This window comes from Alligator mississippiensis, chromosome 1 (genome assembly GCF_030867095.1).
Source record: "Alligator mississippiensis isolate rAllMis1 chromosome 1, rAllMis1, whole genome shotgun sequence".
Taxonomy (NCBI): domain Eukaryota; kingdom Metazoa; phylum Chordata; order Crocodylia; family Alligatoridae; genus Alligator; species Alligator mississippiensis.
In genome coordinates, this window is record NC_081824.1 from 38,300,744 (window position 1) to 38,327,081 (window position 26,338).

Consider the following 26,338-nt stretch of genomic DNA (forward strand, 5'->3'; position numbering starts at 1 on the left):
TCCTGCTGGTGGAAGGTGGCAGAAGAACTCCTCCCAGGCCCAGGTGCGGGTCTGCTGTGGGGCAGTGGGTGGCTGTAGGGGGCCTGGGGGCTAGGGATAGGGGCTGGTAAGCAGTGGGCATGAAGAAGACTACCAGGCCTAAGATGGTGTCCAGGGTCCAATGGTCTTTGTCCATGGCCTGCACTGCCTGGACCAGGATGATATTCTGCTACTGCAGCACCTGGATTCACTCCTACTCCAGGGCCAGGAGCTTTTCCCAGACTGTCAAGTCCTCCACTTGCCACCTGTCCTGGCAGGCCATGTTATCCTCCCGGCACTTCACCTGCTGGGCCAGGTCCTCTTCCTACCAGGCCTGTGAGGTCTCATCCCACTCCTCAGCTACTGCCACCAGACACTGGAGGAGGAGGGTTTTGTCCATGGGACACCTCTGGCACAGCCAGCACATCTGGAGGGCCCCAGTGGTGGGTGGTGGTGTCCCTGGCCTGGCATCCCTGCTGGCCACTCTGGCCTGTCTCCCACATCCAGATGCTGGCCCTGCACAACCAGGAGACATAAGCCTTTTGTCAGAGTTTGCAACATTTCAGAGATAAGATGCTCTGCACCGGGGCCATGTGCTGCTTGGATACTAAGGAGAACATTGTCACCACCAATGACACCTTCCTCGAGGTGTGAGAGGCATGTGGCCACCCAGCTGTGTGGGCATGAGCTGCTCCATAAAATTTTGTACTTTGTTCCGCATCTCTGTGTGCCATGGGGGTGGGTCTGAGGGCCAGGGGAGTGTGGGCAAGCCAACCAGGGAGCGGGGAAGGGTCTGGGGCCAGGGCCACGGACAGGAGCTGGGGTGGGGAGGGGTTTCCCCCTAGTGTGGGGCTTACCATGTATTCAGGCCTGGCGAGGCTGGTGGCTCAGCACAGTCCTCCCCATCGATGATGGTGTCCAGCTGCACCCGGTGTCCTGGGCCCAGAGTGTGTGGCATGCAGGCACCCAGACAGCCCTCCCCCCCCCCCAAGGCAGGAGCTGATACTGCTGATGGCCAGTGGTGATACGGCTGGCCATTCCTCATGGCAGGGTCTGGGGCTATGCAGCTACCAGGGAAGCCACTGGCCAGGGCTCCCTGAACTGCTGGTGGACTGCACAGCTGGAGATCTGGGTGGGATGGTACATTAAATGCCTGAGGGTTCCTCCTGTGGTGACGTGTCACTGGAGGGGTCAGGCAGGCCCCTGGGGCAGGGGGCTGGAATCAATGATGTTCTGAGGTCCCTTCCAGCCCTAACGTCTATGAAATCTGTAAGACTGATTATTGTGGTCAGTCATGGCTATGCATTGGGCCCGCAAGGCCTTGACCTTTATGCGGCACTGCTACACTGACCGATCGTGCCCTTACTGCTCCATCCCACCTGACAGGACCTCATAAATGTGGATGTTTGAGAACCCACCCCACTCAAATTGGTGTTGCACCTCTGTGTCACCCCCAGAGTGCCATGAGGTCACCAACCTTCTCCTGGCTTCAGTTGGGGCCCCGGGTGGAGGACACAGGCTTGTGCACATGGGCAGTGCCAGGCCTGGATGGGGAGGAGAAAGCCATTTTGGGTGCCACGCTGGCTCTATGGGCCTCCAATTGGTTATCTTGCTGTTGCCAGCCCTGGGAAGCTGCCAGCAATGCCCAGCACAGGGGCACAGGGGCTCAGAACAGGATTGGCAGCCACATAGCAGAAGCTATGCTCTGAAGCAGCTGCAGGCATAGGGTAGGCTGCTGGGGATCAGCAGCATGTAGGTGGCCTTGGGCCTGCTTCCAGAAGCAGCCTGTAGGCAGCCCTGGGGTGCTGACAGCCTGGCCAGGGGCTGCAGGAGCCTGCAGCAACTGTTCTGCACCCACCTGGCCTGACAGCAGTGCCTGGGCAGCCACAAGGCTGTGCAGGGCCAAGCAGTGGCAAAGGGCTCCAGCAAGGCAGGCACAACTCAGCTGTGGCATGCTCAGGGGGACACACAGGGCCTGCAGAGCCCTCAGGCTGCCTGTGGTGTGTGCCCCAGGGCACAAAATGGCTGCAGGCTCTTATGCTTTGTAGTTAAATGCTGCCGGTGAGCCAGCCCTGGAGAAGGAGAGACTCCTAGGTTGCAGCCCTAGGGCTGGCCTCAGGCTAGTGGCTGGGCAGACCCAGCAGCAAATTTGCTGGCAGATCACCTCTACACATGTGTTACTGCACAGTTACTAATTACACCTAAATTTGCTCCCTGTACTTGTGATTAGGGATTTTTACTACATATAAGTGCGTGCATATATAGACATGCCCAGAGGGTCACACAAAAGTGTCTGTAAGAGTCTTCACTTTACTTGCTCAGTGCTGATATCACTTGTATACTAATATGCCACTAATAGAACCATGTAAGCTGGATACTACAAGATTGCATGGGGATTCCAGCACCCCCTGGAACACTGAGAGTTGTAAAAGTTAGTATAAGATCAGCTCTTCCTGTGCTCTGGAAAGCCTAAGGCAGGGGTCAGCAACCTTTTAGGAATAACGGGCCAAATGAATACAAGTTGCTCCAAAGGTGGTCCCTGATAGAGACATAAAAAGTAAGGTTTGTTCCCTGGGCCAGTTTGTTCCCTTCTCTTCCCCCCCACTGAAGCTGCCTACTATCATCCAGCCCTCCCTTTCCTTTGCTGAGGGCTGCAGCCACCTCCTTACTCCAGCTGCCAATTGCAGTTGCCGCCAGCTGCTAAAGGCCAGTTTGGCAGTGCAAGAAATGTCAGCTACAGTAAGGGATGTACAGGAGACAGCAGGGAGGGCTGGGGTGAGAACATATTACTGGCCACCACTTTTGACCTTACTTCCACTTCCCTCAATCACAGATTCCTCCATGCACTGATATCTCAATGCATGTGTGCCTGAGGACTAGATGGAATTACTTCACAGGCTGAAGCATGCCAATGCTTAGTCTACAAGAAATGAATTATATGGTTGCTGTGTATTTGAGGAAGCACCATCCTCAGAATGTGGCTTTAAATTAAGGAGAGAACAAAATGCAGAGTCAGATTATTACTGTAATTCCGTATGCTTAAAAAACCTTCCTTGGAAAACTTATTTTCTTCTGTTACTCCTTAGTAAGAATTTGCTTACTGAACTATTAATGCGACTTCTACCAGTTTTTCTGGTTGAAGTTTTCAGTCATATTCTGGTGATCATGCAGTTTAGATGTGAGGGCTCTTATTCTCAGAATGTTTTAGCATATTTCTCCCCTTCTGTACTTTTCTTTCTGTTTAGTCTGCAGAACACATTTTTTAAATATACCATAAATATATTTTTGCTTGACAGTAACCTTTCATCTCTTCCCTTTGTTGTTTTATTTCCCCCCTATTTTCCTGTAATATCTTCCCTCAACTAATCTCTCTGAAGTTCTAATCATGGTATTTCTATGTCTTCATTCTCATGAAATGGCTCCCTGCTACAGAAAGGATGTGGAGAAATTGGAGACAGCCCAGCAGACGGCAACAAAAATAGTGAAGGGGCTGAGGCACATGACTTCTGAGGAGAGGCTGAGGGAACTAGGTTTATTTAGTCTAGAGAAGAGAAGACTGAGATGGGGTTTAATAGCAGCCTTCAATTACCTAAATGGGGGGTTGAAAGAGGATGGAACTAGACTGTTCTCAGTGGTGGCAGACAACAGAACAAGGAGCAATGGTCTCAAGTTGGTTACCCAGAGAAGTTGTGGAAACTCCATCTTTGGAGGTTTTCAAGACCTGTCTAGACAAAGCTTTGGCTGGGATGATCTAGTTGAGAATGGTCCTGCTTTGAGCAGAGGTTTGGACTAGATGATCTCCTGAGTTCCCTTCCAACCCTATTTTTCTCTGATTCTATGCTAGTCATTCTTTGGTATACTTTTGGACAGAATTTAAAATTAATTTTCTATCTTGATTCTAAATAGATTTTTAAAATGTAACCTAATATTATTTCTGCTCCATTCACACTGATCACTTATACTGCCTCTCCCTGGGTGCATCTGCATGAGGCAGTAACTGTGCAGTAGCCTAATTCTACTGTGAATTAGTGTGCAGGGCAAAAACCATGCTAATACACTAATGCCCAGTAGTATTAGGCTACTGCAGTTACCATCACTAAAAAGCTGTGTGCTTTACAGTAGTGCCAGTTACTGTGTATTGATTTAGTACTTGATTAGAAGGTACTATACTTCATGTGTCATAACTACAGCACATTAATGAATGTGTATACACACCCTCCCTCTCCAGGTTGTTTAGCAGTCTAACTAATATGTTGTCTAAATCTATTGAATTGTTTATGATTTCTGATCTTCCACATGACTTAGGGGCTGGTTCTGCTAGCCACTCTCATTTTAAATAACTTACTGCTCAAACGGTGTGAGAATGGCAAAAATGAGCCCTTGGCCATTATGCTGTTTTAGATCAGTCTACCTATTTTACTAGTACTAAACACAACATAAAGTAAACCTCCAATAGGTCTCCTCCTGGATAACCAAAGTCTGAAATTCTTCTTGGTGTAGGAAATGAAAATTCCCGATCCCTGGTGAGAGTAAGAGGGACACAAGAGAAAATATAGCCTCATTGGCATCATTTTCTCTATGAAATCCACATATTATCTCTTTGCCAACAACACATAAATTCTGTGCAAAAATATTAACTCTGATCTGAATCTAATATTTTCTGCAGAAAACTGTGATGATGAAGGCCCCAAAATTATAGTACACTAAATAGGTAACGTGATGTCTCAGAGCCATTGATGTCCAAGAGCCTTGAAACTAAGTAGGGCTTAGAAGCAAAGCAGTAGCACAGGTCTCAGTCATAGGGACTATGCCCTTCAGCCCCTATAACATGAATGAATAATTTGAAGATGAAACCTTCATCCCTGTGACAGAAAAGTGTAAAGAAAATTGAGGAAAATTCAAAGAATTCAATGTGAATTTTTCACAATAAGTGATAGGGAATTTTGGTGTGGAATCATTCATATAGTACTATGAAACTACAAAACTGCAAACTAATACCAAGTAACTCATTAATCCAAATCCCTATGCACTATGAATTATAGGGTGCAAAACTTTTGAGTATATTCTGAAACATTAATTTTAGGGAAGACAATAAAATCTAGTGAAATAAGTACAGAATTTCAAGCTAAGATATCCCAAGTTCTATTGTGCACTGATTTGTTATGTGGACTTTTGCAAGTCACTTAACTATTTTTATCCTCATTTTACAGATGAGGAAACTCTAGAACAAAAAGGTTATCTACTCCACAGGGGTACTGCATGGATGAAGCAGTAGCTAATTGAGTAGTAGTTAATATTTGTGAAGTGCTTTGAAGTGCTACTACATTTGTCACTATAATGTTTTATTTTCAATAAGAGATTTAAGTTTCTTCAAAAACCAGTGAAGATCAAGAGAATTTCATTAAGAATTACAAAACTGTTCTTCATATAACTAAGTAGAGTAAATTACCAAGCAAACCGGATTTGAACTCTAACCTGAAATAGATATTCTACACTTAACAATCTTCAGACTTGTTCTATACTAATATTTCACGTTCTTTGGTTAGAAGCCTTAAGAGTGTACTGTGAAAATTTAATCTTTTGCACCTAACAACTTTAGCCTGGAAAAGCACAGGCTCAGGGGTGATCTGATGGCCACCTATAAGTTTATCAGGGGTAACCACCAGTATCTGGGGGAACATTTGTTCACCAGAGCGCCCCAAGGGATGACGAGATCGAATGGTTATAAACTACTGCAAGACCATTTCAAGCTGACATAAGGAAGAATTTCTTTGCTGTCCGAGCCCCCAAGGTCTGGAATAGCCTGCCGTCAAAGGTGGTTCAAGCACCTAGATTGAACACCTTCAAGAGAAAATTGGATGCTTACCTTGGTGGGATCCTAGGACCCCAGCTGACTTCCTGCCCCTCGGGCGGGGGGCTGGACTTAATGATCTTCTGAGGTCCCTTCCAGCCCTAATGTCTATGAAATCTATAAAAGCAGCTTATTTTGTCAACGTTACATACTCATTGGACATGTCTACACATGCAAATAATGCAAGGTCAGTTTACTCTAGAGTAAATAACCCAAGAGTAAACTGACCTGGGCAGGCATCTGCACATGTAGGGTCTCAGAAGCAGATTTGCTGTTCATAGAAGCAATCTGCTCCCACCCCCGCTGGCCCTGCACCAGTCCCCCGCAGCAGCCAGGGGGAGCTCTAGGCTCACCATGGGTGCCATCCCAGGGTCTGACAGGAAGCACAGGGCCAGGACACAGCTGTCCATAGCAGGGGCTGGGACATTGCTCCCTGTTCCTAGGAGCTGCCTGCTGCAAGGGAAGGGACAATATCCCCCTGCCCTGGCAGCAGGGAGCTCCTGGCCCTGGGTCCCTGATCGGGGGCAGAAGACTTGGAAAGAGTTGTAGGGGAGAGGCAGGTCCCATTCCCCTGCCTCAATCCACTGGTGGGGCAGCTAGTAGTGAGCCTCCAGTTTAGTGGGGAATACCACCCCTAGGATGAGTGCCTGTTTCACCTTCAGCCCCAAACCCATCTCTGTTGTCTCCTCCTTGGCTACTGAGAACAAGCCAAGATGTGGTCAAGAGACCAACTCCTTGGTCTAGTTTACCTCAACTTCTCGTTTTTCACCTAGGACTTGCCAGCTCTTAGTAGGGGGCATTCTGTTATCTTAAAGAATCATGCCTTTTATCCTGCTTATACAAGATATTGCCGATGCTCTTCACAGAAGAGGCCAGCCTGTATACCCCAATGCTCTAAAATAGACAATAAGTTATAAGAAATAGCACAGCACTTTATTATATAAACAGGAGAAATCATAAACATAAGTAACCATATGTGCACATAGAAAGATATATAAATAAAGAAACACAAGGGATTATAAGAACTATGATTCCTTACCCTATTCTGCACTACTGACTAGAATGCAAAGGCTAGTTCTCATCTCCTGACAAGGTTTCAAGAAAGCAAACTTGTAAGCTTGCCTTACCCACCTTTCCTACTGGGGGGGCGGGGTGCGGAACTAAGCTCCTGGATTCTTAGAGACCACTTACTCCACAGAGCAATTCTTAAATATCATCTATATCTACTCATCTGCAAATTCCTACTGAATTATTGAGGAGCGTATACTATGCTCCTCAGAGCAGGTACAATGTATTCAAAGACCTGACTGTAGATTACAGCTTTTTGGGTGTGCTGGGAATAATTCCTGGTTTTGTGGATGCAACGGTGGATCATGAGTTTTTTGTATACAGTAGTTTATCAGGTGCCCTCCTGCATGCAGATAATGGTATCTAGAAAATTGATATTAGTGTAGGGATGTTCTAGAGAGTACCTGATCAAGGCACGACAGTTGTTAAACCTGCAGAAGAAGTCACCCCTTGGTCTGTCCAGTCCAGATGATAAGAATACAATCAGGGAGGAATAGGACCACTGCTAAATGGGCAGAAACAATTGGTGACAGACAGGGGGGACAAGGCTGAACTCCTCAACGAGTTCTTTGCCTCAGTGTTCCTAAGTGAGGGGCACGACAAGTCTCTCACTGGGGTTGTAGAGAGGCAGCAGCAAGGCGCCAGACTTCCATATGTAGATCCTGAGGTGGTGCAGAGTCATTTGGATGAACTGGATGCCTTTAAATCGGCAGGCCCGGATGGGCTCCATCCGAGGGTGCTGAAGGCACTGGCCGACATAATTGCAGAGACACTGGCGGGAATATTCGAACGCTCATGGTGCACGGGCCAAGTCCCGGAGGACTGGAAAAGGGCTAACGTGGTCCCCATTTTCAAAAAGGGGAGGAAGGAGGACCCGGGCAACTATAGGCCGGTCAGTCTCACTTCCATCCTTGGTAAAGTCTTTGAAAAAATTATCAAGGCTCACATTTGTGAGAGCCTGGCAGGGCAAATTATGCTGAGGGGAAACCAGCACGGGTTTGTGGCGGGCAGATCGTGCCTGACCAATCTAGTCTCTTTCTATGACCAGGTTATGAAACGCCTGGACACAGGAGGAGGGGTGGATGTCGTATATTTAGACTTCAGGAAGGCCTTCGATACGGTATCCCACCCCATACTGGTGAACAAGCTAAGAGGCTGTGATGTGGATGACTACACAGTCCGGTGGGTGGCGAATTGGCTGGAGGGTCGCACCCAGAGAGTCGTAGTGGATGGGTCGGTCTCGACCTGGAAGGGTGTGGGCAGTGGGGTCCCGCAGGGCTCGGTCCTTGGACCGATACTCTTTAATGTCTTCATCAGTGACTTGGACGAGGGAGTCAAATGTACTCTGTCCAAGTTTGCAGATGACACAAAGCTATGGGGAGAAGTGGACATGCCGGAGGGCAGGGAACAGCTGCAGGCAGACCTGGATAGGTTGGACATGTGGGCAGAAAACATCAGGATGCAGTTCAACAAGGAGAAATGCAAAGTGCTGCACCTAGGGAGGAAAAATGTCCAGCACACCTACAGCCTAGGGAATGACCTGCTGGGTGGCACAGAGGTGGAAAGGGATCTTGGAGTCCTAGTGGACTCCAAGATGAACATGAACCGGCAGTGTGACGAAGCCATCAGAAAAGCCAATGGCACTTTATCGTGCATCAGCAGATGCATGACGAATAGGTCCAGGGAGGTGATACTTCCCCTCTATCGGGCGCTGGTCAGACCGCAGTTGGAGTACTGCATGCAATTCTGGGCGCCACACTTCAAGAAGGATGCGGATAACCTGGAGAGGGTCCAGAGAAGGGCAACTCGTATGGTCAAGGGCCTGCAGACCAAGCCCTGCGAGGAGAGACTAGAGAAACTGGACCTCTTCAGCCTCCGCAAGAGAAGGTTGAGAGGCGACCTTGTGGCTGCCTATAAGTTCATCACAGGGGCACAGAAGGGAATTGGTGAGGTTTGATTCACCAAGGCGCCCCCGGGGGTTACAAGAAATAATGGCCACAAGCTAGCAGAGAGCAGATTTAGACTGGACATTAGGAAGAACTTCTTAACAGTTCGAGTGGCCAGGGTCTGGAACGGGCTCCCAAGGGAGGTGGTGCTCTCCCCTACCCTGGGGGTCTTCAAGAGGAGGTTAGATAAGCATCTAGCTGGGGTCATCTGAACCCAGCACTCTTTCCTGCCTATGCAGGGGGTCGGACTCGATGATCTATTGAGGTCCCTTCCGACCCTAACATCTATGAATCTATGTAACACAGGTAGAGTGCAGGTTTGTTGGTATGGTTTTCCAAAAATCCCTCTTCCAGATGGGCCTATCCTTCTAAGATCTATCATGATCTTCTCAATTATTAGTTTTAATTAGATTTTTCTGGGTGTTAGCTGTGCCATCCATCTATTATTTTGAAATGTAAAGCACCATTGTCTCAAGATGGCCTCAAATCATATGCATCAGCACATGTCCACACGGGTCCATGTGGCTGCTTATTAAACATAGCCCTTAAATAGTTTTAGGAATTACTCATCCTGAGCCAACTAGTAATTATCTCCCTTTGGTGTGAACCTTATTTCCTGGAAAGTACCACTTACTCATTAGTGTATCATCCTATCTCAGGCATACTCTAAAACATTAAAAAAAAAAAATAACGTCACATACTATAGATCATACAAACATAAAAATGATGGAGTTAAGCACAGGTTAACATTAGCTATCAATAGAGAATACATACTGTATCAACAGAACTAATTTAGGAAAGTATCTATGAATGGTATTCCATGAACACTCTAAAATCCTTGTATCTTGTGGGTGAGTTTGAGACAGTCATGAATTATTTGTATTTAGTATAAATAATATGAGATTGATAATCAAGGGGTACAGGTGTTGGTGGTCAGTTTGAGTGGAGCATCTTAGCTCAGGGCTTTACTGGAATGGAAGCCAAAGTCAAAGTCAGGTGTCAGGCCTACTCCAAAATAGCAAGCTAATAATTGAAATGGAGGTCATGGTCATGGCAAGCAACTGATTTAACCCAGGACATCCAAGATAGAAATAGGAGTAAGGAGGAACAGTTGGGAGGATCCAAGGCAGAAGTTCACTACATGAACCCAGGTTCAGGAGTTCCAAGCAGTCCAGAGCTGCAGCAATACAGCATCTGCAGTCTGATGTGAGCCTTTATAGCCAGTGTGGGCAGGGCTTCTTCCTGAGAGATGACTCAGCCTAATTCCCTCATTATTTCCAGCTGGGCCTTGGCTCATTACAGAGAATATATACATTCTTTTAAAATCCGTAGTAAGTGACCAAGAAGAAGGGGCTTAGGAAGCTTCTAGGCAGTAATTCTTTAGTGAAACAGAGATAAAGAAAGAAAGCCAAAGAGGGAGTAGTACTAAGGTCCTTGCTCATTGTTAGAAGAAAGTGTATTTTATGATTATTTTGTAGTGTTCCCATGGCAGGTGAAAAAGGGAAAAATCTCACTCTGGTTTTGGAAGCTGACTCATATCTGAAGCCCAGCGAACTCAAAGCCTTACTATGGGTTTCAGTAGACCTTGCATTTGGCCCTAAAACAAGAGTGTATTAAATTGGACAGTCATTCAAAAATGATGAGAAGACAAGGGTATAAAAGACTTCCTTGGTTGGGCATGAATACGGTTTAATTTAAATGTGTACTATCTTGGTATTAACATCTCAGATGCAACATTATTTTAGCCAATGAAGCCTATCTGGATGTGACATTCTTATTTAAGTTAATGGGGATTTCTTATGGAAGTTTCATGAGATGTGAAAATCCACTGAAGTCTTGTGACACTTGAAAAATATACCAACTTAAACCATTCCTAAGATTAGATAAAAGGGAGAAAGAATAAACTAAAACCCCCCAAATGTTTGGTTTGAGCTGATACTATAAACCAATCACAATAACAAAAAAAAAAACCCACAAGAAATTATTTTACAAAAGGGAAACAATATCTTCCCTCCAAAACTGATGAAAATGAAAGTAAAAAGGGAACTATTGAAACTGGATGTAAAACTGTTATATAGGATATTAAGTAAAATAATAAATTCTGTATTAATTTGTGGTCAGTACTTTTGTATCATCTAGCCAATTGCCTGTCAAAAATGACAGGGAGTGGGGGGAGGCCAGGGACAGTGGAATGCATCTGGCCCTGCTCCCTCCCACCTTCAGGGCTGAGCCTGTTCCCCCTCTCCCACCCCCCCACTGCTTTAAGGCTGGGGCTGGGCTGCAACCCCTCCACTCCATCGCCGCTGCCTGCAATACTGAAAGGGAGGGGCCAGCGCCGCTTGCCTTGCCTCCTCCGTCCTCTCTGTTTTCACAGCCTGCAGGAAGCATGGGGCCCGGGGCTAGCTCTGCTGGCCCCACCCCACCTCCATCTGCTCTGTCACCACCGCCTGCAGGGTTGGGGGGCCACTGGCCTTGCCGTGGGGTGGGGGGCAGGCCAACAGCGCTGGGTTGTCCGCTCTGTTGCTTGCCAGGGGTGAGGAGACAGAGACCCAGGGCTGGGCTCGCTCCCCCCTACCCCTGTCCCCGCCACTTCAGGGCTGATCCCTCCACCCAGTGGGCCGGCAGGGAAAGAGCCCAGTGTTTGGCCCCACTCTCCTTGTCCAGCCCCACCCTCCTAATTTGGGCCTGACCCTGTTCCCACACCCCCCACATTGCTTTGCACCCAACCCCATTCAGTCCTGGCAGTTAGAGTTTGGGGCTGCTCCTCCTGTCCCAGTTACCACAGTGGGCCTGGGCCTGACCCTGTCCCCCCTGCCTTGCACCACCACCACCACTTCCTCCACAGAGTGGGGCTGACGGGGCCACTCCCTCTTTCCCCCACTCCACTGTGTTGCCAGGCTTGCCCCCCCCACCCTCCCCACCACTTTTGTGCTCCACCTGCCCCCCCACCTTTCCCCCCGCCCCCACCACATTGGCCTGGGTCTGCTGCTTGTCCCCCCCAAGTAGAGGGAGTAGCACAGGAGAGAGAGGCTGGGAAGCCAGCAGCACTGGCCTTGGGCCCTCCCCCTTCTGTATTCACCGCCTGCAGGGAGTGGGGGAGGCAAGGCCAGTGCTGCTGACTTCACCCCCTGCCATGGTGTCCCAACCCTGCTTCCCCCCGCATTGCCACTGCCCCCCAATCCATATGTTGCACTGCCACTGCCTCCAGGGAGCAGGGCAGGGGGGGTTCCCACCATCATAGCGGTGCTCTGCTGCGCTGCCACCTCCTGTCCAAATGCTGTATTCGCATTCTGATTGGTTGTTTCTGTCAGCCAATCAGAGTGCAAATAAAGCATTATGGACAAACAGACAGACAGACTATGCCTTTTATAATATTAGATACTGAGAAGAAATTGGAAACTTTTATAGTTCCATTAAGATAGGAGGAAAGGAACTCCCATTATCTTGTACAGAAAATTTACAAATGGTTTTCCTGTATATAGAAAGAATTGTATTACTTAATGTTCCATAAAAAAATATGCAGTTATTCAATGATGTGTCTCTTTTGTAAAACTGACTCACAAAAATTATTGTCTGATAAAACAGTAACAAGTGCTTTTAAGCTTCTGAAACAGCATAATAAATTATATCATGCAAATCATAAAGTGAGAGTATTTGGACAATGATAACTGTAAACATTATATATCTCCAACACAATGATATGCCATTGGCCATTTCTATTCTATTAGGCACATAAATAGTCTTAGGTGCCTAAGTTAACTGTATTCCACTCTGCTTGAGTCACTGAAAAACTCTCATTGTAAAAGGTGGCTAGGTCTTCCTCCTTGACAATACTTTTTCGCAGTTCAATCTTGGTAAGATAGTTTCATAGTAGTTTCGTAGTAGCTAGGGTCAGAAGGGACCTGAACAGATCATCTAGCCTGACCCCCTGCCACAGGCAGGAATGAATGCTGGGTTCACAAGACCCCAGACAGGTGATCATCCAACCTCCTCTTGAATTGGCCCAAGGTAAGGGCAAGGACCACTACCCTGGGAAGTTGGTTCCAGATTCTGGCCACCTTAACTGTAAAATATTACCATCTGATCTCTAACCTAAACCTATTCTCCATCAGCTTGTGACCATTGTTCCTTGTCACCCCAGGTGGTGTTGAGGAGAAAAGGGCTTTACTTATTTGCTGTTCATCTCCCCTGATGAGTTTGTAGGCAGCCACCAGGTCTCCCCTCAGCCTCCTCTTGCTGAGGCTGAACAGGTTCAGGTCCCTCAGTCTCTCCTCACAGGGCCTGTCCTGCTGCCCTCTCACCAAGTGGGTGGCCCTCCTCTGAACCCTCTCCAGGCTGGCCACATCCTTTTAAAAGTGCGGCGCCCAGAACTGGACACAGTACTCCAACTGCGGTCTGACCAAAATCTCATAGAGTGGGAATATCACCTCTCTGGACCAGCTTGAGATGCACCTTTGGATGCATGACAAGGTATGGCTGGCCTTGCTGGCTGCGGTCTGGCATTGGTGGCTCATCTTCACCTTGGAGTCAATAATGACTCCACGATCCCTTTCTGCCTCTGTGCTTTCAAGAAGGGAACTCCCCAGCCTGTATGTATGCTGTGGATTCCTTCTCTCAAGGTGCAGCACCCTGCATTTGTCTACGCTGAACCCCATCCTATTCTCATCTGCCCACTTTTGTAGTCTGTCTAAATCTAGTTGCAGCCTCTCTCTCTTCAAGCGTCTCCACCTCGTTCCACATCTTAGTGTCATCAGCAAACTTGGACAGCGTGGCTTCCACCCCCTCGTCCAAGTCGCTGATGAAGAAGTTAAACAGTGCAGGCCCGAGGACCAAGCCTAGGGGTACCCCACTGCTCACATCTCACCAGGTTGAGTACAACCCATCCACCACTACTCTCGGGGTGCGCCCCATCAGCCAGTTTTTTACCCATCCAACTGTGTAGGCATCAATGTCACAGTCGCTTAATTTATTGATGAAGATGGGGTGAGAGTGTCAAAGGCCTTCTTAAAGTCTAGAAAAACTACGTCCACGGTGACACCATCATTCAAGGATTTAGTTACTTGGTCATAAAAGGCAATCATGTTGGTCAGGCAGGACCTGCCTTTGATGAACCCATGCTGATTGCCCCTGAGCATGATCTTCCCTGCAGGCCCCCCATAGATGTGCTCCTTGATGATTGTCTCCAAGATCTTCCTGAGCACCGAGGTTAGGCTTACAGGCCTATAGTTACTTGGATCCTCCTTCCTCCCTTTCTTGAAAATTGGGACCACATTAGCCAGTTCCCAATACCCTGGCACCTGGCCAGATGACCACAAATGCTCATACAGCCAGGCCAAGGGCTCTGCGATGACCCCTGCCCTCTCCGCGATGACCCCTGCCATAATGCTGTGTTACAAGTAGATGGGTAGTGTACAATCACATTTAGGTGCCTAAAACCCCTTAAATAACAAATGAGTGAAATAGAACTGGCCTTGTATGTCCAAACTGGTTCACTTCTCCTCTGTGGTTGAGCACTGCTCTCTTCTAACAGGCCACAATTTCTGACCCTGAGTGCTTTCTAAGGTCTCTGGTTAGTCCTCTTAGTTCTGTGCCTTTCTGGCACAATCCCAGTTCTAAACCCACTAAAACACAGATCACTTACCTGCATGCAGGGTGAGCCAAGAGATTCCAAGTAATACAGGTGTACTGAATCTGAATGAATTGTAACATCTCACTCTGGTCTTGGAAGGTGACTCATAGGGAAACAGTTTCAAGTAGAACAAGCCCTAAAGTGAGGGGTGAGCTTTCAACTGACAACTGCATCTACAATGAACTTGTGCCCTATACCTTGGCAAACTCCAGGTCCATAAAATAACCCAAGGCACCCAAATCCACTAAGGGAACTCCACAGAAGCATAGAGAGGACAGGCTATAGAGGATCCCCAGAGGTCATCTCATTCAACCCCATACCTGAGGCAGGATAATCCCTATCAAAACCTTCCCATACAAAGCTATTGTCTAACCTATTAGCAAAACTACATAGTCAACCCTGACACAACCACAAGGCACCCTAATATGCCAAAGGTAAAGCAGGGGAACCATTGCATCAAACATCCTCCTGCTTCAGTTTGTTAAAATACACTCAAGCGATCATAGTCATAGAGAAGTCGGGCTAGAAGGGACGTCCAGAGGTCATCTAGTTCAACCCCCTGCCTGAGGCAGTGTCATCCCTATCTAAACCATTCCAAACAATCATAATCTAAACTCTACATAGGACTACCCTCAGCGTGGGACATACTTATAGTAGACCATAGGCATAATTATGCCTAGATTGTCACTGATCAATGCCAGTTCAATCTCTTTTTGAACACCAATGACAGAGTCAACAAATTTGCTTATTTCACTCCCTCCCTGTTCTAACAGTAAAGAAGTTTTTTCCTGATATCTAGTCCAAATCTACATTGCTGTAACTTCATTCAAGTCAATTGGTCTAAGTCCTACTCTTTGCATCAAGAAACAGAAAGAGTTTTCCCACTTCTTCATGGAAGCCCTTCAAATATTTGAAAATTGTTACTATGTCATCTCTTAAGCACCTTTTCCACAGGCTGAAATTCATATTTCCTTCAACCTCTCTTCATATGGCTTGCCTTCCAAGCCCTTTATTATATTTGTTGCCTACCGCTGGACCCTGTCTAACTTCTCTATAAGAGCCATTATCACTGCCACCACCATATCTTGCATTCAATGCTTCTACTTATGCATTCCAAAACTGCATTCACGTTTTGTGTGATTGCATAACACTGCAGACTTATATTGAGTCTGTGATCTACCCAGATCCTTCTCCACAGTGCTGTTATCCAGCCTGGTGTCACTCATTTTGTATTTGTATTTTTGATTATTCTTTCCAAGAAGTATTACCTTCCATTTGTCATCTTCATCCTATTAGCTCCAGCCCAACTTTCCAATCTGTCAAGATTCTTCTGAATTGTACTCCTGTGCTCCATCCTTTCTAGTTTTATATTGTCTGTAAACTTGCTCAAGAAGCTCTCAGTTCCAGCATTGAAATAGTTAATAAACACCTTTTTTATCCACTTGTAGTAGTATTGTGTAGCCCATATTTCTCCAATTTTTTCATGAGAAAGGCATGTGCAACCTTGTCAAAGGCCTTCCTAAGGACCAGACACACTATATTCACAGCATGCCTTTCATCCATCCAAGTAGTTAATTTGTCATAGAATCATAGAAGTAGGGTCGGAAGGGACCTTGTAGATCTTCAAGTCCGACCCCCTGCCTGGGCAGGAGAGAAACTGGGCTCAAGTGACCCCAGCCATGTAGGCATTGAGCTGCTTCTTAAAGACCCCCAGAGTAGGAGCCAGCACCACTTTCCTTGGAAGTTGGTTCTGGATCCTAGCCGCCCTAACTGTGAAGTAGTTCTTATGGATGTCTAATCTGAACCTACTCTCCAACAACTTGTGGCCATTATTTCTTGTTATCCTGGGGGGCGCTGGGGGAAACAAGGTTTCCCCCAAACCCTTCTGGTCCCCCCTAGTGAGTTTACAGACGGTCACAAGGTCGCCCCTCAGCCTTCTCTTGTGAAGGCTGAACAGGTTCAGGTCCCATAGCCTCTAATTGTAGGGTCTGCCCTCTTGAAGTGGGGCGCCCAGAACTGGACACAGTATTTCAGCTGTGGCCTGACCAGTGTTGCATAGAGGGGGAGGATCACCTCCTTGGCCCTACCAATGACCCTATCAATGATGACTCCAAGATCCCTTTCTGCCTCTCCGTGCTCTCAAGAAGGGAGTTTCCCATCTTATAAGTGTGTTGCCGGTTACTACTGCCCAAGTGCAGCACCCTGCACTTGTCCGTATTGAAATGCATCCTCTTTTTGTCAGCTCACCCTTGCAGCCTATCCAGGTCTTTCTGCAGTCTTTCCCTCCCTACTAGCGTGCCCACCTCACCCCAGATTTTGGTATCATCAGCAAATTTGAACAGGTTGCTTTTCACCCCATCGTCCAAATCACTGATAAAGAAATTGAACAGTGCGGGCCCAAGGACTGAGACCTGGGGGACTCCGCTGCCCACTTCCTCCCAGGTTGAATATGACCCGTCCACCACCACCCTCTGAGCCTGACCCTTCATCCAATTAGCAATCCATGTGACCGTGCAGGCATCAGTGCCACAGTCGCCTAGTTTTTTAATGAGGATGGGGTGGGAGACAGTGTCAAAGGCCTTGCTGAAGTCCAGAAAGACTACATCCACGGCAACACCTGCATCCAATGCTTTTGTGACCTGATCGTAAAAGGCAATCAGGTTGGTCTGACATGACCTGCCCCAATGCAACTGTGCTGGTTGCCCCTCATCATCACCCCTAATGCCAGCCCATCACAGATGTGCTCCTTGATGATCTTCTCAAAGAGTTTCCCCAGGATTGAGGTAAGACTGACAGGCCTATAGTTGCCTGGGTCCTCCCTCCTCCCTTTCTTAAAGATGGGGACCACATTGGCTATCTTCCAATCATCTGGCAACTGGCCCAAGCACCACGAGTGCTCGTAAAGCCGTGCCAAGGGCCCTGCAATAACCCCTGCTAGCTCCCTCAACACCCTGGGGTGGATCACATCTGGACCTGCTGACTTGAACACGTCCAGCCCCTCCAGAAGCACTCTAACCCAGTCCTCCTCAACCTTAGGTCTTGGGACGTTCCCCTCGAGTCCGTCTTGAATCACGGTGGGGGAGTCCCGGTCCCTGTCCAAGAAAATGGAGGTGAAGAATTTGTTAAAGATGTCTGCCTTCTCTTTTGGCGCGACCACCAGATTGCCCAGTGTATCTTGCAGGGGCCCCACATTTCCCGGCGCCTTCTTCATCCTCCCTATATATTTGAAAAAGGACTTTTTATTATCCTTGATCTTGGACGCTAGTCCTAGCTCTATATCTGCCTTAGCTTTCCTAACAGCCCCCCTACAGGCCCGAGCAGTGGAGGTATACTCTTCTTTGGAGACAGTCCCCACCTTCCACAGGGTGTACGCCGCCTTTTTGGCAACCAGGCATTCCCGGACTTCCTTGGTAAGCCAGGGAGGCTTTTGGGCACTCTTGCCCCCCTTGCTTCTTGTTGGGATTGTCACCTCTTGGGCCCTGAGTATCGTCTCCTTAAGGAATGACCACTCATCTTGGGCACTGAGTTCCCCTGCCAGACCATCGCAGGCCAGGATCAGGTCCAACAGGGCATTTCCTCTGGTGGGACTGTGCACCTCTTGGGTTAAGTGGAGGTCCTGTATCTCGGCCAGGAACCTCCTAGAATGGTCCGACCTGGCTGACTGCTGCTCCCAGCAGATGTCCGGGTAATTTAGATCACCCATGACAACTACATCTCTTGCCTTAAGTGCCTCTGCAAGCTGGCCCAAGAATTCCCGGTCCAGCTCCTCCCCTTGTTTGGGGGGTCTGTAGTAGACCCCCACCGTTAAATCCCTCTTCCCACGACCCCCTTGTATCTTGACCCAGAGCACCTCAGCTTGCCCCTCCTCTGACCCCATTTTGCTGGCAGAAGATGTGTATTCCTCTTTGACATAGAGCGCCACCCCCCTCCTTTCCTTCCTTCTCTATCCCACCTGTAGAGCCTATAGCCCCTAATGCTAACTGCCCAGTCATGGGATGAATCCCACCACATTTCTGTAAGCCCCACTATGTCTGGGTTTGAACTGGCTATTCTGAGGGCGAGTTCCTCCTGTTTGTTCCCCAAAGAAAGAAAGAGATCAAGTTTGCTTGACAAGATTTGTTTTTGTAAATCCATGCAGAGTCCTTGTGATCAGACCTTCCTCCTCCAGATGCTTGCAAATTGACCTCCTTAAGTTACGTTCCAGTAACTTCCTGGGTACTGAAGTGAGGCTATGTGGTATTTAATTTTCTGGGTCCTCCTTTTTGCCTTTTTAAAAAAGAGGGGTACCCTACTGACTTTTTTCCAGTCCTCTGGTACCTTGCCCATCTCTCATTATTTCATAAATATTATTGTCAAGGGCTCTGCGATAACCTCAAATACAAAAGAAAAGCATACAGGTAATGGAAAAATAGGCAGATCACCAAGCAGATATACCAAAAAATCATGAGAATCTTCAGGGACAAAAATCAGGAAGGCAAGGGCCTGATGAACTTTGTCCCAGGGTAGAAATAATGAGGCATCCTAGATGATTCTTGTTCAGCCATATTGGTCTCTTCCTATTCTTCATGTCAGAACAGTTTCTTCTTGGGCTTCCAATATTGCGTCCTTTAGAAGCTCCCAGTGCTCCTGGATACCTTTATCCTTCAGTCTGTCTTTTGATGGCACCATGTCTATTAACTCCTTGAGTGAGTTGAAATCCACCTTTTTGCAATCTAGTGTCCTAGTTCTGCTGACCTCATGCTTTTTCTGTGACAGAACATGTAATTCTATCATATTCATATCATGATTGTTTCCTACCAAATTTCCCCATCACCTTCATACCCTCCACCAATTCTTTCCTATCAGTCAAAACAAGATCCAAGATAGATGATCTCCTAGTTGTATCCTCCACCTTCTGGAGTAGAAAGTTGTCCCCCACACAGGTTAGGAACCAGCTTGACATGTTATGTTAGGCTGCATTGTTTTTCCAGCAGACGTCCAGAAAACTGAAGTCTCCTATTGGTACCTTCTGACAGCTTTTGGATAATTTTGTTACATCCTGGAAATTTCTTGTCCACCTCTTCTTTCTGACTTGGTGGTTTATAATAAACCCCTACTGCTATATTGGCATTGTATGTCACCTTTTATTTTCACCCAAATGCATTGTGATCTGCTACCTTCTTATTCTCTATCCAAGGAATAAGTTAATGTATTTTTTACATACTTGCCAACACCATAACATTTTCTCCGAACCCTATCCTTCCAAAACAGAGTGTAAATTTCAATGTTGATGTTTTACTCAGGTCTCTGTCATACTAGTCATATAACTGTTCTTTTCATAGGCTACAGCTTGCAGCTCTTGTTTGTCCCCATACTTATTACATTTGTATGCATACAGAAGATGTATTTTGCATTTCAACCTACTGGTTTCCCTTCTGCATCACTTGTTGCTGCCCATGGCTCACTGGCCCTATCCCAGAGTTGAGATGCTTCTTCTGGTACTTTTCCCCTCTGGACTGTTTGCTCTGTTGCTGGAGGGTTTTGTTCACAATCCCCTCAGGAACTTAGTGTCAAGAACTCCAGGCAACAACCACAAATTCTATTTCCAGTTGTGATTGGATGAATGCCATCTTTTGATATAAGTCCTCCTCCCTATAACATCCACCTGTCTTCAAAGGATCTTTGATACAATGTCTCTGCCTAGACCCTTTCCTTCCATGGGGAGGACAGATGTGAATACTACTTGTGCTCCAAGCTCCCTAACCCTCCTGCCCAAGTGTCTTGTATTCAACTCTGATCTGCTTGGTGTCATTCCTAGCAGTATAGTTTGTGCCAACATGGAAGAGTAGGAAAGGGTCTGCAGGATAGATAAGGTCTGGAAGTCTTTCTGTGACATCCTGAATCCAGGCTCCAGGCACATCTTCCAGGGCCCCAACTCTGATTAACAAATTGGTGCTTCTGTGCAGCCATCAAATGCCACCACTATTGTCTTCCTTCATGGTGCAGTAGTCTGAAAGCCTGTATCCCTGGGGCCCTGCGCTTCTGCTCTCTAGACTGCTAAGTCCTCTGCATCATGCCTTCTAATGTCCTCTCTTCTGCCTTTTCCTCAGGTGTTCCATTACAGAGTGCTTGGAAGTGGTTAATGACTTCAATCTCTTGCTCTTGAATTCTGGGGACCCTCTTTTTTCTAGCAGCCACACATGACCTCTTTCCCTCTTTTGCCTTTGGTTCCAAGTGCTAGCTTCTCATAACAGCTATCCACGTAATCTTCATTTTCCTTGATAAGACACAGCATGGTTATGTGTGCTTCCAGTCTTATAATCTTATCCTTCAAAGCAGATACTAGTTTATACTTGGCTGAGATTAAATGGTATTGACTCTCTCAAAAGAACACAAACATGGCACATCCCACACAGGCCACAAGTGCTTATCCAGCCTCCATTTATGCCTCCTTTGCTCCTTGGAGGACTATAAGCTATAAACAAACAAAAAAAGCCCACAAGACTCCCACACTCCTGCATACATGCACACAATTGTGCTCTTGCATGCAGGCACATGCATGTGCATACACACACACACACACACACACACACACACACACACACACACACCACAGAACCTCCTGCTTCCTGGCTCCCTCTTCCCTAGACAAACTCCTTCTCTGTTTGCTGCTCTCTGCTTGCTGATGCTGGACCATAGCAAGATGGTAGATTTGTAGTATTAACTAAAGTTGAGAGCAATGGGACCCCACAGTGGCTCCTACTCCCTTATCAACAACTTCTCTGGACAGTAGGACCATACTGTCCAGATGTCTTATACAACAGAAATAGTGTGTCTACCTTCTGAGGTACCTAAGTATATACTCCCTGAGTCCACCTTGCTGTGAAAGCATTAATCTCTAGTTCAGCAATTCTTAAGCAGGGTGCCACAGCACTCTGGACAGCTGGAAGATGGTTTTAAAGTTGTGGCACAGTGTCGCACAATATTAGCACTGTTAGGTATGCAGACATCTACATGTGACTCACAAGATAAACTCAGACATTTCAAATAGGAATCCATAGGGCTAAAAACATTTTGCCCTGCTGTGGTCTTTCTGAGTTCTTTGCAACAGAATAATTGTTCAATTATTTTTCATAGGCAAAAAATGTGAAAACTAAGAGCTGACATGGGGCAAGGGGTGGTTTGAGTCTAATGAGAGTAAAAACCACTGCTTTGCTTTGATTGTGGTGGGGCAGGGGGTGCAGGGAGGAGAGGTGGGCATGTGCCACCCCAGCCCACCCTACTCCCAGCCCAGCTGGGTCCATTTAACCTCCCCTGCGTGTCATGAAGGCCCACCCTGACTTTGGCAGCAGCAGCACCAGGGAGGGAAAGGGCCCTTCTGCCCCATTGGAGTCCAGTTCCTGGGACCTGGGGCCCAGCTGCAGGGGAGGAGTGGCAAAATACATTCATGAATGTATCATGTTTATAACAGGATGTGGGGGGCCTCTGATTTTCTGTTTGCCCAGGGCCCCAATAAATCTTAATCTGCCACTGACTTTTTCAGTGATACTTTTTCACTACCTCCAAAAAATCTACCCTGTACATTTTATTCCTTTCTATACACACTGCATTAACAAGAACAGTACAGATCCATGTACACATTATGAATCTGTACACATTATGTAGTTTTGACACTAATAGGCTCCATTAATCTTATGTTGCTCAAATCCTCTTCTGTTTTTCCTTATTGCTACAAAGTTTACTTTCCGATCCTAAATACCCCTATTCCTTTGTGAAATGTACACAAGAGTGTCACATGTGGTTGAACATATCTTTAGGGCACAATTTCACAAAACATTTAAAAGTCACAGTAATGTTTGTTCCCTTTATTCACTTTATCTTAAGTTTTATATAATCTGTTTTTCTTTTTCTTTTCAGCAGAGAACCTTTCCCTTCAAGTTTTCTGACAAAAATGCCTTAGATTTTTCTGCTTCTGAAATTAATTTGAGCCTATCTTTAATGGAAACAACAACTTCCTGTCAAAAACTGCACGCGGGAAAAAAACTTCTTTAAAAATATATATAAAATCACAGGCACAAAATTAAGATTATGAAATGGATCACTTGCAAGTCAGTCTCTTTCTTAACTTTACCTTATTGCTTTATCCCTTTGGATGTTTTCAATTATATTATGCTATTCTAGTCTTGCTGGCCCGTTTAGTAAAACTAAATGTTAATTTCACTAACTTCCACTAATTAATGTTAGTAGCAATTTAACAAATAAAAGGTGGCCAGGTTCTATTTACCAATTAATGTAATGAAAACTGGATTTTCTAATTCAGTCTGTCATATAATTAGGTGCAGTGCAGTACAGACAGAATTTGTTTTATTTTAGCACATATATGCTTACATAAAAATGACTCCAGGTACATATTGTAACCAGAAAGTAGAAACGTACACCCAACTGGTAATAATATTTATTATTCATACAACCCCCACAGGCTGACAACAAATTATATATAATAATATTAATCAAATAATATTTTCTACTTCTTTAACAATGTGTATTATATTGTCATATATCATATAACTGATATTTGATCTGCTATATCTATCCATCCATATAAATATAGATATATAAAATATATATGTCAGTACTCCAAACAATGAGTCTTACATATCTCTTCTTGTCTTCAAATATTTACAAATCAGTAGTGGAAAATTAACTAGTGACTTATATTGTTTCTATTATTTTTTTTATGCTACTTATAACTTGAAATTTCTTTATATTAAATTGTTTAATGCTGAATTTAAGGAACAGGGAAACCTCCCAGGAGATGCTTTAAACCTCCCAGCAACATTACAGAATTCAAAAAAGAAAAATAAGTAAAAAGTGAACTAATGTATGAACTGCCAAATTAATAATAAATGCTACTATTTATTCAAACAGGATTAAAATGGGATTTAGAGTCAGCTCTGGATTCCAGTACAATTCAATTTAGAATAATAGGCTGCTTGCTTATGTTTTAAGCCCCCCTCCCCCGAAATACCCACACTTTACTGGAAGAAGTAGCACATTACTTCAACCTGGCCCTGCAGCATCCATAAAGATTGGGCACTTCAGCAGGGTTCTTTGGAACTTTTAGCTAAAGCTGATTCAATCAGCTGTTAGCTAAAAGTGCCCCCCAAAAATCCCTACAAAAGCACCCAATCTTTACAAATGCTGCAGAGCCAGGTTAAGGTAATGCAGTGTCTCTTCAGGGCGTGCATGGGTCTCGGGGTAGGAACACACCAAGTTTAAAGTAAAGCACCATTTCTTTTTTTTTTCTTTTATGTCTGCAAGCACCCCTAACTTACTTCCACATTAAACCGATACATGTTTGAAAGTACAGGCTTGCTAGTTCTCACTTTACTAATATGCAAAGCTAATGTGTCTCTTAAAGGCCAAGCTGTGGTTTCCCTCCAATTTTTAGTAGTGACTTAATAACAGGCTGCAGTAATGATGGATCAAATTGTCAAGTCTTCATTCCATTTACAATATAGAATACAATATATTTACCAGAATGTTAACAAGAAGAGAATTACGATGAAAAAAACCTAAATTTATACTTTTCAAAATAAATGAACAAAAGTCTTACATTTGTTCTTTCCCCTGCGATTCTTTGAAACGGGGCTTCCAGTCATGAATATGGATTAGCGAGATTTACTATATTAAGAAGGACATCTCAGAAGCTAAAAGAAGTTTTGCCTGCAGGAAATCTGTATTTAGAACCTGGCATCTGAGTATGCATCTACATGTAGCTCCAAAGATTTGCACCTTTACGCAACTGCAAGGACGCAGAATATTTTCCAGTAATTTTTAATTAATTAATGGTAAATGTTTAATCTGCAATATCATTAAAATCTTACCTGGTCTGCAGGAGTACAGCATTTATTTGCCATTTTCATCTGCAGAGAAACAGAAATTAAAGAATACTCAGGGTGACTGGTTGATTTGTTCTAAGATTTACTGTATTAGGTATTGTATTAGGGCAGTTCATACATATTGATATTAGCATCTCAAGATTACAGTGGGAATAATTTTATTGGTTTGGTTTTCTATACAAGAATATGACATTAAAAGAACTTGGTCAGGAATTGACACAATTAAAATTGCCTATATAGACTTACCTCTGCCACTTTGAAGGTACACCTATCTTCCTTGAGTATCAACTAGAAAAGTACTTAAGCATATGTTTAAAGTTAAGTGCGTGCTTCAAGCATTTTGTTCACCTGAGGGCCAAGAAAGCAGTACCTGGCATAAGCATTGAGGCCCTGATTCAGTAAAGGTCTTATGAACCTGCTTAAAATTAATTACATGCTTAAATGCTTTTCTGGATCTGGGCATCAATGCAAAGGATGTGTGGTGCAAAAAGATGAAGGAAGCTGCTCAATATTTCTCCTTAGTTCATCATAAAGCCACAGAGTTCTTGATTCTTACACAAGCAATCCTAACATTGTCTTTTTCTAATTTTTACATTATTTTCCTTTACTAATGTGTATTAATCCTACTTTTAAAAGTAAAGCCATGAAATTACACCACACAGAATCATAGAAAATTAGAGTTGAAAGGGACCTCAGGAAATCATCTACTCCAACCCCTTGCTTAAAGCAGGACCAGCCCCAATTAGATCAGCCCATCCAGGGCTTCATAAAAGTGGGCTTTAAAAATCTGCAGGGATAGAGATTCCACCACCTCTCTAGGTAACCCGTTCCAGTGCTTCATCACACTCCTAGTGAGAAAAAATGTCCTAATATGCAACCTAAACCTCCTTTGCTCCAATTTGAGACCATTGCTCCTTGTTTTTCTATCTGTCAGGAGGTGCACCAGCACATTCAGGGGGTGCACGTACACCCCTGTGCACCCCCTATGCATTGCCACTGTCCTTCAGCCTCTACTCATAAATCATGTACCCCAGACCCTTAACCATTTTAATTGCCCTCTCCTCAACACAAAACTGGACACAGTGCTCCAGATAGAGCCCCACTCCAGTGCTGAATAGAGGGGAAGAATCACTTCCCTCAGTCTGCGGACAGTGCTCCTACTAATGCAGCCCAGTATGTTCCTAGCCTACTTCAGAACAAGGACACACTGTTGGCTTATATTCAGCTTATTGTCTGCTGTAACGGTCCTTTTCTGCAGAGCTGCTGCTTAACCACTCAGCTTGTACTGGTGCATGGGATTGTTCCATCCTAAGTTCAGGACTTTGCACTTGTCCTTGTTGAAACTCATGAGATTTCTTTTGGTCCAATCCTCCAATTTGTTGAGGTCTCTCTGAATCCTAACCCTACCCTCCAGTATGTCTACTGCTCTCCCCAGCTTGGTCTCTTGCTGAGGGTGCACTCCATCCCATCTTCCAGGTCACTGATGAAGATATTGAACAAAACCAGCCCTAGGACCAACCCTTGGGGCATTTAACTTGATACTGGGTGCCAAGTAGACATCAAGCTATTGATTACTACCCTTTGAGCTCAAGGGTCCAACCAGTTTTCCATCCATCTTATAAACCATTCATCCAGCCTATACTTCCTTAGATTGCTTGCGAGAATGTTGTAGGAGACCATATCAAAAGCACACCTAAATTCAAGGTATATTATTGTCCACTGCTTTTCCCACTGACAGAGCTAGTCATCCCATCATAGAAGGCAATCAGGTTGGTCAGGCATGACTTGCCTTTGGTGAATCCATGCGGACTGTTCCTGATCACTTTCTTCTCCTCCAGGTGCTTAAAATGGATTTCTTGAGGACCTGCTCGATGATTTTTTTCAGGGACCGAGGTGAGGCTGACTGGTCTGTAGGTCCCTGGATCCTCCTTCTTCCCTTTCTTAA

General features: G+C 45.6%; 1 protein-coding gene across 1 annotated transcript in view; it reads right to left on the reverse strand.

Moving 5' to 3' along the window:
- The window catches only part of SNTG2 (syntrophin gamma 2), a 625,784-nt gene that overhangs the window by 124,585 nt on the left and 474,861 nt on the right, over window positions 1-26,338 (reverse strand). The window contains exon 11 of the mRNA XM_019492704.2: window positions 24,379-24,417. Within this exon, the coding sequence (XP_019348249.1) occupies window positions 24,379-24,417 (39 nt within the window). The remainder of the gene's footprint in view (window positions 1-24,378; window positions 24,418-26,338) is intronic.